The sequence below is a fragment of the Lepidochelys kempii genome, chromosome 1 (assembly GCF_965140265.1).
Source record: "Lepidochelys kempii isolate rLepKem1 chromosome 1, rLepKem1.hap2, whole genome shotgun sequence".
In the NCBI taxonomy this organism is placed as follows: Eukaryota; Metazoa; Chordata; order Testudines; family Cheloniidae; genus Lepidochelys; species Lepidochelys kempii.
Genome location: NC_133256.1, coordinates 32,506,311 through 32,518,957, shown reverse-complemented (window position 1 = coordinate 32,518,957; position 12,647 = coordinate 32,506,311). Strand labels below are relative to the sequence as shown.

The 12,647-nt window shown below is 39.7% G+C and overlaps 1 protein-coding gene across 7 annotated transcripts in view; it reads right to left on the bottom strand.

Annotated features, from left to right (window-relative positions):
• DYNC2H1 (dynein cytoplasmic 2 heavy chain 1) overlaps nt 1-12,210 on the bottom strand; it is a 407,641-nt gene extending 395,431 nt beyond the window's left edge. For 3 of the 7 annotated variants that reach the window (XM_073338398.1, XM_073338416.1, XM_073338408.1), the window contains exons 1-10: nt 11,691-12,206; nt 8,119-8,289; nt 6,288-6,423; nt 5,797-5,915; nt 5,049-5,193; nt 2,465-2,697; nt 2,000-2,134; nt 1,789-1,902; nt 1,491-1,602; nt 1,153-1,277 (exon numbers count right to left, since the gene is read on the bottom strand). In XM_073338398.1, the coding sequence (XP_073194499.1) occupies nt 1,153-1,277; nt 1,491-1,602; nt 1,789-1,902; nt 2,000-2,134; nt 2,465-2,697; nt 5,049-5,193; nt 5,797-5,915; nt 6,288-6,423; nt 8,119-8,289; nt 11,691-11,888 (1,488 nt within the window). In that variant the 5' untranslated portion in view covers nt 11,889-12,206. Of the gene's footprint in view, nt 1-1,152; nt 1,278-1,490; nt 1,603-1,788; nt 1,903-1,999; nt 2,135-2,464; nt 2,698-5,048; nt 5,194-5,796; nt 5,916-6,287; nt 6,424-8,118; nt 8,290-11,690 lie in introns of all 7 variants that reach the window. The other 4 variants (XM_073338445.1, XM_073338455.1, XM_073338435.1 and 1 more) reach the window with 2 other exon arrangements.
• Between the last annotated feature and the right edge of the window lie 437 nt (nt 12,211-12,647).

The following is a 12,647-nucleotide window of genomic DNA, read 5'->3' as shown; positions in this document are numbered from 1 at the left end:
AGAAGTGATGGTGCATATGTTATAACAGATGCTACCTCCTGAGTTCGATTTTAGAATATCTAAAAACTTGAAATGTTTCCTCTAAAGTCAAATTCATCAGGACGTGTGAATCTAGTGTATGAATCTGTACAAATCTTTCCATTCAACTAATCTATTTCTACCTGCCTTTTCCTTATTCAACTGTCTAAATGGGCCATCTTGATTATCACTACAAAAGTTTTTTTCTCCTGCTGATAATAGCTCATCTTAATTAGCCTCTTACAGTTTGTATGGCAACTTCCACCTTCTCAGTGTGTGTGTGTATATATCTTCTCTATACATCCGATGAAGTGGGCTGTAGCCCACGAAAGCTTATGCTCTAATAAATTTGTCACTCTATAAAGATGCCACAAGTACTCCTGGGTTTTTTGCACTTAAATATGTTACATACTGAACACCTAAAAGCATTTCTTTAATCTCAGAAACCCATTTATATAATAAATTATAAATGTGATGATAGCAAGGCACAGATATTGTTTGATATTATTGTGTGAATACAAACTAATCAAAGACAGGAAATTATAACTGAGCAAATACCCTTAACCCACCCAGTCGTGAAGCAGAAAACACTAATGTACAGCACCCTGACTTTATGACAAAGAACCAACAATTCTGCTTTTTAATATGATACTGGGAACCCCTTGCTTGCACTGGTGAGCACTTATTCACACAAGAAATACCACTGATTTCTGAAGGACTATTCATGAGTTACTACTCGCTACTCAGAGTAAGTGGGTCACAATCTGGCTCATTGTAAGCCTTCTATGGAAACCACATGTGCACACTTGAGGAAGCAATCTGAGCCACAGTGTCTACCACCACTGTAGAATTCTGGTCTTTCCCAGTTTTTGTAATACTCTAAAACATTTTGTAATAAACCGTTTTTAAAACATAAGAGGTTTTTCAATGTATTATGTATCCAAGAAACAATTTTTGCGTGTTGAATAAATGAAAAACTGTTTAGCAAGAGTCCTACTGAAGAGGAGCTTTGAATCTTTAACTCCAGTGAAGTCAACAAGTGTTGCAAATGTTGAGTACCCCTGAAGTCTTTTATGCCACATTTTTTACTGAGAAGTCAGTATGCAGTGTCTCAAGAAGAATTTAAACTATTACCTTCAACTGCAGCTGCCGCACCCAAACAATATTATTGACAACTTCAGAAAGATTTTTGCCTGAAAGTGGCCCAGATACATCACCAGGAACACCATGACATCGAGCTTCAAAGTCTGTTCGAAAATCTGTATCAATCAAACAAACTGTTCATGTTAGACCCACAAAGCAACAGAACCAGTTAGCAATAATGAATTATAGCTACAAACAACATACTAGTCTCTTACCAAAAAAATGTGTTGCAAAATACTACTCCCAAAAGAAAACAGACAAAGTAGAGAGCAATTAAAACATTTCCAAAAGTACATACTGATTTTGAATTCTCTATGATACACTTTTACCTTTGACAGAGTCCTGAAGTCTTGCTAGCAAAGTTTCCCTTTCAAAAAGCAATTCTTTGCTAATGCTTGGGCGTTTTACCAGTTCCTTATATTTCTGAAATGCTTGAAGCAGCTAGCATAAGAAATAATGTAAAGAAAAAAGGTTATTTCTACTCAAACTGAAACACATTCTTAGGCACCACGGTTCATAAATCCTATATGTGATCATAAATAACTATTTCTTTGTTTTAAAATGACTATTTGAGAATTCTGCAATCTGATACATAGTAAAGCCTTTGTGTTATAAAAATATTTTTACCTGTTGAGGACTGTCTTGAATTTCTGAAATAAATGTTTTTAGTTTGCTTGCTATTTTCTGTTCCACTGGTGCAACAATTCTCTCATATTGAGACACTGCAGCTCTCCATAAAGGCTGGAGATAATGAATAGCTGAGTTAGTTTGAGATATGTTAATACTCACAATAAAGTCACAGAAATTATGTATAGAAAAATAAAAATAAACATTATACCTCTGTGTAGGGGTTATAGTGCACAGGATTCAGGCAAGCAAAGGGTTCAAACACCTGAGCAAGGTGCAATGTTTGTTGTTCCCCCATTGGTAAAAAATATGCAAGTTTTTCATGAAGCGTTCTAATAGTCAGCACCTAAAACAAAAAAGTAGTATTTTATTTATTGTAATGGGATTTTTATATGCCCAGCATCATGATGCCTGGGCACATAACTTATATTAAAAACAAGAAATGCAATACACAGTACAAACTCCCCTGTCTGTACCATACCTCCCCATCACAAATAAACCTTCCCTCACAATGAGCTACAGTCAAATAAACGTTAAACACAAATGTGTATTAAACCGTACTCTGATTATAAAAATGATGCAAAATATTACACATTATTAGTTTTATTTACAACTAAAAAATACCTCTGTAGTTTTGTTTCCAACAAAAACAAATCAAAATTCACCAAACTCGTACCTCATCAAGACGTTTGCCAAGTTTGTCTAATGTTTCAGGAACATATTTCTCACTTTTCCATGGATATGGTGTATACCGTTGCCATAGTTGTCCAGTTAGGTGATCACAGGCAGCTACCCACTGTTCACAAATCATGATACCAGCCTTCAGATTTTCTTTCACAATGTGAAAAGCATCCTCCCACAGATTCAAAGTTTCCATTTTTTTCTGAACAAACCTACCAAGAGAGCCTCCTAAAACAGCATAAAAACATACAACAAAGTATATAAATATAACCAAATATAACAAGTATGTTTAAAATCCTTTCTTTATCTTCCTCACCACAGTACATTTCCATTTTTAAAAGCTATTGAAGAGATATTTTGATACTAAATGCAAATCTCATAAACAAACAACTATTCACTTAGTGCCTGATTCTGCAATCCTTTGCTCATGAATAAGAGCTACAGAACTGGAATCCTTAATAAATTAAATTATATACATATTATGTAAGACAACATATTTAAAAATAAAAGTCTCACTTTTCAGTAGGCTGTATTTTAACAGATTTTATAGTTTTCATAGAGTTTTAGGCCAGAAGAGATCATTAGATCATCTAGTATGACCTGTATATCAAAGCCAAATAAATTTTGCTCATTTGCCCGTGTTGAGTCCAAAAACTTGGATTAGATTGAAGCATTTCAGTCCTCAGAAAACTAAACTGTTGTATGCTACAGGCAGAGAACAGAAGAGACTGAGGTCAGGGTGCCACAAATGCCTGAGGCCCCTGCAATGTCCAGATAATCCTAGCAGGTGATCCAGGCTCTATGCTGCAGAGGAAGGCAAAAACAAAAACAAAACCCAAGATACATGCTAACCTGCCCTGGGGGGAAATTCTTTCCCCTCCCCAAATCTGGAGATCAGTTGAACCCTGAGCAGGTAAGCAAGACACACAAATAAAATACTGTACCAAAAAATGAGAATTCTCTATGCCATTTCACAGTAATGATCTACCCCATCTGGCGTTCTGACTCCAGCTATGATCAATCCCTAATGCTTCAGAGCAAGGTTAAAAAAACCCAAAACCCAGAATATATTTGGCCAGTTGTGCACTGGGAGGATATAAAGCCCTTCCTAATCTCTGCAGGGTGAAGCCTTGAAGCAAGAGACTTGATTATAGTCATTGTCTTAATACACAGTTGCATGTGTTATGAGCATGTTGAGGACAATGCAGAGCTTCCCATCCTCTCCATGGCCTATGAAGGGAGGAATGAAATGAAGATTCATAGACTGCCAGGCCAAAAGAGACCACTATGACCATCCAGCCTGACCCCTACATGCATAGGTTGTAGAATTTTCCACAGAAGCTGAATTAAAGCACACATTTTAGAAAGATATCTAATCTCATTTTAAGGACTCCAAGCAACGGTGAGTCCACCACCTCCCCGAATAAGTTGTTCCAATGTTTAATTACCCTGACTGTTAGGAAATTGAGACTTATTTCAAGATTGAATTTGCCTAACTTCAACTTCTACCCAATGGATCTTGTTATGCCTTTTTCTGTAAGGCTCTCCAGTATTTCCACATCTTTCTTGAAGTGTGGAGAACTGAAGACAGTAGTCTAGTATTGGTCTTACCAATGCTGTGTGTACAGAGGCAAGGTCACTTCCCTATTTCTACTTGATATTCTCCTATTTATAAAACCAAAGATCATACTAGCCCTTTTTGCCACAGTATTGCACTAACAACTCATGATGACATGGATATCCACAATGCTCTCCAAGAGAGTCTCCCATCCTGCAGATGTTGCCTTCATTCTTTGCTCCCAGATGTATTACCTTGCATTTAGCTGTTTAAAATGCATTTTGTTGGCTTGTGACCATTTAATCAGACTCAGATAACTCTGTAACCATAACCTGCCTTTCTCTTGATTTACTACCCTACCAGTCTTCATGTCATCTGTAAAGTTTACCAGCAAAGATTTTATATCATCATCATCTAAATCTTTCATAAAAAATATTGAATAGCATTGGACCAAGAACTTATCCCTGAGGGACCCCACTAGAAAAGGCCCTGCTCACTGATTTTCTCCCCATTAAAAACCACATTTTGAGAGCTGTCAGTAACCCAGGTTTTAATCCATCCAATATGTGCTCCATTGGTTCCATATAATTCAAGTTTTTTGGTCAAAATGTCATGTGATACTGAGTCAAATGCCTTAGAGAAATCAAAGAATACTATATCAACACAGTTGCCAAGATAACAGGTTTGACAATACCTGCTTTTCATGAAAATATATTGACTGGTATTAATTATATTTTTAGCCTCCAATTCTTTGTTGATAGTCCCAGATTATTTTGCTTGGGAACGACATCAGATTAATCAGTCAACAATTCCATGGGTCATCCTTTTTATTCTTTTTAAATAGTGGAACTATTTTGCCAGTCCTCCAATCCTTTGGATTTTCCCCAATTTTCCAAGGTTTGTTAAAATTAAAGTTAGTGGTTCAGAGAGCTCCTCAGCTAGTTCCTTTAAGACTCCTGGGTGTATGTTATCCAGACCTGTTGATTTGAAAATGTGTGATCATTTCTACCCGCAGTTTTACCTATGACATCCAAAAGATTTTGCATGCGTGGCTGTGGAAAGGGATCATGTTCTGTTTGTCTCCATACATCATCAACAGTATCCCGCGTAGTCTCCACTAAGTCCACAACTTCAAATAAAGAGAGACTATCCAAATTGTAATAATCCTAGAAATAAAATACATTTTAAAATAACATGATTGTGCTACTGATGGATTAGAAATATTTACATTCTTTAGAATATTTTCAAATATGTTTGTTAACTGAGGCATTTTCTTGTTTACAGATATGTCAGGTCTTCATTTTAACTTAAAAATATAAGGCACAATCCTGCAAAAAAAAAATAAGGATGTGAGTAACTTTATTCATGTGAATAGTCTCACTGACTTCTGTGGGACTATTCATGTGAGTAAAATGATTCAAGTGCTTAACACTTTGCAGGGCAGAGTCCATAATCATCATCTTGTGTGTTAGTTCATTTTTTTATTATTTATCATCATCCCATTTTCAGCTGACAATCTTCTTACCATTCCTTTATTAATATTAATCTCTTTAAGACTAATTTTAGGATTGAAGGGGCCACACTCTGCTCTGAATTAAACTTGAGCAACCCCCACTAAAGTCAGTGGGAGCTGGAGAAGAGAAACTGCAAGAAGAATTTTGCCCCAGATTTTGTACTTCTGAACATCTCATACCATTTCACAAGTTGAGTAAATTGTTTACTAAGTTTGATATAAATACATCACTGAATAAATAAAAGAAAAAACATACTCTTGCAATTACTTCAAACAGATCTTTAAAATGAGAGGCTCTCTCTTTGCTACATGATTTACTTCCACGATGAGCACGCTCTATCCAGAACTGAAACTCATCATTTGGTGTAAGTATTGCTGCAAATACAAAACAGAAATCACTTAAATACGATTATTCAGATATAATGCATAATAACAAAATATCTTTAGGCAAAACACACTCTAAAATGGAAAGTTTTACCTTTGTATTATATCATTCTGCTTCAACTTTTGGGTCTACGTGTGATATCAGCTTAATATTAAGGCACCATACACTCAATCCTGCTAGACAGTGGGTGCCCTCAATTCCTAACTGCTAAGAGTATTCACAACCTTTCTAGGTCTATTCTGTTTTATTTAGGTTCTTAAACCACTCACATCACAGTGATAGAGACATGAATTCACAACTCTAATGAAATATTCAATTTTTAATTTCAATTGTGTTGTAAAATAAGTAATTGTAGTACACACCGCGCACATCATCTTCACGGAATTTGGTTCCTGAGTAATTGGGATCTGATCTTCTGAGGACAGTGCCCAAACCAATCTCTAGCTCACTCAGAAGATTCTGGAGTTTGGGATCAAACTCCCTACTCCATTTCTCATCCTACAACAAAGATTCCAAGCAATAAAAATCATGTTAGAACTCTTTATCATTTTCCTATTATCTGCTTTTTTTTCAAATAATTGAGGAATAATAATTATTCATTTGATGGGGGGAAGAGAACAGGGAATGTACTTAAATTCAGGGAAGGACATCTTATTCTTTTACAGGTTGGACAAATCAAAACATTGAACCATATCATGCCAATCATTTTTTTGAAAAAAACTCCTTACTGATTTAAACATGGCCTACAGCTCAAAACTGATTGTAAGACATGAATTAATATTTTCAAAAGGATGCTGCAAACAGATATTCTTTCATCATTCTCTATTAAAGCAACCAGGTATGGAATATACTCCTGTGCTGGAAATTACTGGTTAAAATGAATAATGAAGGTTATTGTAATCTTCTGGAATCACTCTAAGACTATGACAGAAAATAAATTGGGGCTTGGAAACTATGAAACACTGAAATTTATTTTGCTAAGATAAAGAAATGTAACCATGATTTTCCTTTGTTTGTGAAAAACTGAATAAAGAAAATATCTTCCTTATCACAAAATAGGAAAAGGAGGTATCATTTTAGAAGATATTAATCCTCAGTTTAGCTTTTACATTTTCACATGTAAGATACACTGCTACCCTCTCCAATCCCTGTGCCAAATTATGCAGTCCTCAATTAAGCAAAACTCTCAGAATTTAGCCCTCTGCGATCAATTCTCCTGTTGACACATGGTGGAATTTAAGCAGGTAAAACCTATCAGCACAATGGAAAACAGAGTCAAATAAGTCAGTTTAGGAATCCAGCACACCTATTTACCATATAAAATAGCTATAGAGGTTTGTGTATTCCTGCCATTGAACTTGAAACAATATCTGATACACATTTTAAAAAATGACACAGACTTATGTAAAGGTTGCTGTAAGGTGCCTCCTTTAACTTGAAAATGAAATAAAATATTCATTCCTTAACCTTTGTATATATTTTAATTTTAAAGCTAACAGAAAAGCAAATTACAATAAATCTCAGAGAACAATTAACATGGGATGGGGAAGATTTATAGTGAAAATAGAGGAAAGTAATCTGTAAGTACACATTTTTTAATGTATAAAAATAACATGATCGTTCCCCTCTATTCGACATTGGTGAGGCCTCATCTGGAGTACTGTGTCCAGTTTTGGGCCCCACACTTCAAGAAGGATGTGGATAAATTGGAGAGAGTCCAGCGAAGGGCAACAAAAATGATTAGGGGACTGGAACACATGAGTTATGAGGAGAGGCTGAGGGAGCTGGGATTGTTTAGCCTGCAGAAGAGAAGAATGAGGGGGGATTTGATAGCTGCTTTCAACTACCTGAAAGGGGGTTCCAAAGAGGATGGCTCTAGACTGTTCTCAATGGTAGCAGATGACAGAACGAGGAGTAATGGTCTCAAGTTGCAGTGGGGGAGGTTTAGATTGGATATTAGGAAAAACTTTTTCACTAAGAGGGTGGTGAAACACTGGAATGCGTTACCTAGGGAGGTGGTAGAATCTCCTTCCTTAGAGGTTTTTAAGGTCAGGCTTGACAAAGCCCTGGCTGGGAGGATTTAACTGGGAATTGGTCCTGCTTTGAGCAGGGGGTTGGACTAGATGACCTTCTGGGGTCCCTTCCAACCCTGATATTCTATGATTCTATGATCTGTAATGGTATATTACTCACCTTTAATAATACTGGTGCAAATACCTGTCGTACTGCTTGATAAAGTGTATTAATAGGTGAATCTAACATAGATGACACAAGAATATTACTATGAAGATTATCTTCTGTAATAACATCAGGCCGCAGCTTAAAGAATACCAACACTTTATCTTTTGAATCACCAGCTTCAACCTACAATGATCAAAAAACACAAGGTTCAAGAAAGAAAGAAACTGCAAATCACAAGATGTTTTTTCCCCCAAATGCACTTTCTATACAATTTAGAGTAAGGAAATAACTAATTACAAAATTTCATGTTACTTGACTTGTGATAAACATTCTGTTCATATCTGATTTGTTACAAATTCAAACCTTCATGTGATATTTATATTGGGCTGAATAGAAATCTGAAATGTAATACAAAATCAAATACTTAAAATGGCCTCTGCATTACAAGTAGAACTGGGCAAAAAATGGTTTGAATGGTTTGGATAAAAAAGCATTTTGTCAAAAAATCCAAAACCAGTTCTAACTTCAAGTAACCATTTTACTTATATTATGCCGGCATTGTTTAAAGTACACTCCCCCACTTTTCAGTGTCAAGCAGATGGAGTGCAAGTGGTGGAGTGTAAAATATCACATGCTGCAGAATTTAAGCTTTCATTTTAAAAAATTAGTTTCTACCCTTCCTGATTTTGAAGATAACTTTCCAAATGTGAATCTATGCAATCTTCATGGTCTACAGACAGCTAGCTCCAAAACCTTTGCAGCTGCTCATAGACACCTCAAACAATGGCTGAGTGAAATTGATATGAATTTCATCAATTTTAATGTTGTGGCCCAGTACAGGATGGGCAGCAGTAGAAACACAAGAGTCAAGTCAATTTCACAGTGCAGCTTGTTGGCAAAGCTACAAATAGCAGAGGCAAGCACTGAAGCTATTCACAGAAGAAGACACATAAAACAGAGGATGGGGAAAAGTAGACTAGCAGAGATCCCAGCTTCTGCACACCAGCCAAGAGCCTAGGTTTAGGAGGGGAAAGAAATCTTTTTCTCCCTTCCAACAGGCGGAGGAGGATCATGGAAAGGAGGTTTCAAATTTATCAGATGCTTACTAGACAGAGGTTAAAATGAAAAATGGAGCATCTCAGCAGGATCCACTTACAACAAGCAGTTTGCCTCTGGACTCCAGTAGTAGGCCCTCACCTCATATTTCATGTTGGCTTCTGGTTATAGTAAGTTCAATCTTTTGTCCAATAACTAGAATTTTCAACTCACATGCTATGGTTCCCCCTGCACTGAGGAGAACCTTCCCCAACTCCCCAATCCATCCCACCTGGTAGAAAGTCCTGTGTTTAAATACCATAAAGTTTCTACCAATCCGACCAAAACAAGACAAGAAGAGATAAAACTGTCTGTTTTATGATAAGATTTTAGAATAGACAGAGGGAAAAGGTCTACAATCAAACTGAAGAATGAAGTGTTAGCAATAACATGCAGTACGCTGACATTCTGCATATAGCACAAAACTGTCACCCCATTTTCTTTTCCTCATGTACAGTACAGTAGACACCCTTTTTACACAATCATGTATGTTACCTGTTTCTCAAGATATTATAGTGTGCAATGTTTTGGATAAAATTAACTTTAAATGCTCTGTCAGCAGTACCCAAATTTTGTGCAACTGAGGACAACAAAGGCAATTCGCCAATAGTTCAATGTTGGCAGGAACTGCACCTAATTTACATAAAACAGAGCACTCTACATACAAAGGTGTTACCTCTACACAAGTATCTCTGAACATCAAAAGCTAGGTCTCTCATGTTCACAGATATTCAGATCAAACCATGCGCCCAACCCCAAAACCTACCTGGAAACCTGCACTGACACAATGTGATGCACACCACGGACACAGAGTGTACTAGGTGCCCTGGTCTGCACAATTGCTTTCCATTAGTTAGCATGCCATACACTGGGCTCAGTGGTCTACACAAGCCCTAGGAGTAATGTGCCGCATACTGGATCATATGGTCTGCATGCACTTCCACCTGGACAGTACACTTCACACTAAACCCCATGATCTATACAGACATAATAAAATGCCCCTCCCCCCATAGATGTTTCCTCTGAGACAGAACACTGTACAGTGAGTCTCGTGGTTTTTGTACACACTGAGACAGCATGTCACACACCAGACCTAGTGGTCTGCAAACTCACTCACAGTGAGACAGAATGTATATATGTCACACATTAGGACCTAAGTCTCTGCTAGAACTCTAAGGGAAACAGCATGTAACACACCAGACGGCCTGGTCTCCAAACACCCTACTACTGGGGCAACATGTCGCACACCAGAGCCCCTGGTGTGCAGGGACATGCACACCAGAATGGTGTGTCACACACGAGAGACCATAGTCTATATAAATATAAAAACATAAGAACGGCCATATTGGGTCAGACCAATGGTTTATCTAGCCCAGTATCCTGCAGTAGCTTGTGCCAGATGCTTCAGAGGGAATGAACAGAACAGGGCAATTTCAAGTGATCCATCTCCTGTTGTTTAGTCACAGCATCTGGTAGTTGCAGGTTTAGGGACACCCAGAGCATGTGGTTGCATCCCTGATCATCTTGGCTAATTGCCACCGATGGACCTAACCCCTGTGAAACTATACTTTTGGCCTTCACAACATCCCCTGGCAACTAGTTCCACAGGTTGACTATGTGCTGTGTGAAGAAGTACTTCCTTTTGTTTGTTTTAAACCTGCTGCCTATTAATTTCATCGGTGACCCTTAGTTCATATGTTATGTGATGGGATAAATAACACTTCCCTATTCACTTTCTCCATACCATTCATGATTGTATAGACCTCTATCATATCGCCTCTTTGTCATCTCTTTTTCAAACTGAACAGTCCCAATCTTTTTAATCTCTCCTCACACGGAAGTTGTTGTATACCCTTAATTTTTTTTGCCCTTCTTTCTCTGCACCTTTTCCAATTCTAATGTTATATTTTATGAGATGACTACCACAGCACTCTGACAAGATGTTTTGAGAGAACTATTCCGGACGATCCCAACATTTCTTTCTTGAGTGGTAACAGATAAATTAGACTCATTTTGTATATACAATTAGGAATATATGTTCCAGCATGTATTACTCTGCACTTATCTACACTGAATTTCATGCACCATTTTGTCACCCAGTCACCCTATTTAACAAGATCCTTTTGTAATTCCTTGCTGTCAATTTTTGTCTCAACTATCTTGAGTAAGTATAGTCTGCAAGTTTTGCTATCTCACTGTTCACCCCCTTTTCCACATGATTTATGAATATCTTGTGAAAACTGATCATTTATTCCTACTCCTTTGTTCCTATCTTTTAACTACTGATCCAAGAGAGGCCTTTCCATCCGATCTGGTGACAGCTTAGTTAGCTTAAGAGACTTTGGTAAGGAGCCTTGTCAAAGGCTTTCTGGCACCCGGGGGGGCACGTCACACACCAGAGCCCAGGGTGTGACACTCTCACCAGGATGGCGTCTTGCACACCAGGCCCCGTGGTCTGCACGGATGCCCACACCAGGACCAGGACGTACCTTGTTGGACACGGTGAGCTGGGTGCCCGAGTGCTGCACGGTGAGGAGGAACTCGTTGCCGTCGTCCAGGAAGTTGGCCAGTTGGGGGCTGGCAACGAGCGCACTGGACAGGTCGGCCGACGATGCCAGGCCGAAATAATTTGCTGCGGTGACCGATATGAAGCGTTTCCTCTTGTCTCCCGCCCCAGCCAGAGACATGATGGCGGGGTGGGGTTTCGGGGCAGGAGAGCTCACCCCGGGGTGGCAGGTACCTGAGGGGGGCTCATCGACAGGCTCGGGGAAAAGCCTAACACCGCCTGGCGTCCCCGGGTTGCCAGGAACCGTCACTATGGCGACCGAAGATGGCGGTCCCGGGACCGCGGACCGCTCGCGCGCTCGGCCGGGCTCTCGGGAACGCGCCGCGCCTGCCGCGGACGTTGGGGGAACGGGGAGGATCGGAGAGAAGATAGGCACTCGCTAGCCGCTCCCCGCTCGCGTCGATGCGATCCCCGCCCCGGCTCCTCAGGGGAGGGGCGAGGAGGGGGGATCCTGAGCAGGGGTTCGCCCTACTATGACCCCAGCGCGGCGCGCGCACGCAGATCCGCCGTCCCGCTGGCCGGGCGGTCTTAGAGGTCTCGCTGGGGTGGGGGAGCGCCCGGCCTCGCTCTCCGGCCCCCCTGGGATCCCCCAGCGTCCCATCGCGCCTGGCCTGGCCTGGCCTGCCCCTCACCCTTGCACAAGTGCCACCGTAGCCCCTGCGTCACCCGCCTTCGTCTGCAGCCTGTTCAACACCGTTAAACGGTTAGGTGTCCCTCTTCCCCAGGTTCCCTGGCTCCTCCACCCCCACACTTCCCCACCCAAGCCTTACGGCCCCTGCGCCTCTGTTACAAAAGTGCTACATGCAGGAGCGATTACCTAGTATTTTCCGCTGCATGCATCCCATGAAGTGAGCTGTAGCTCACGAAAGCTTATGCTCAA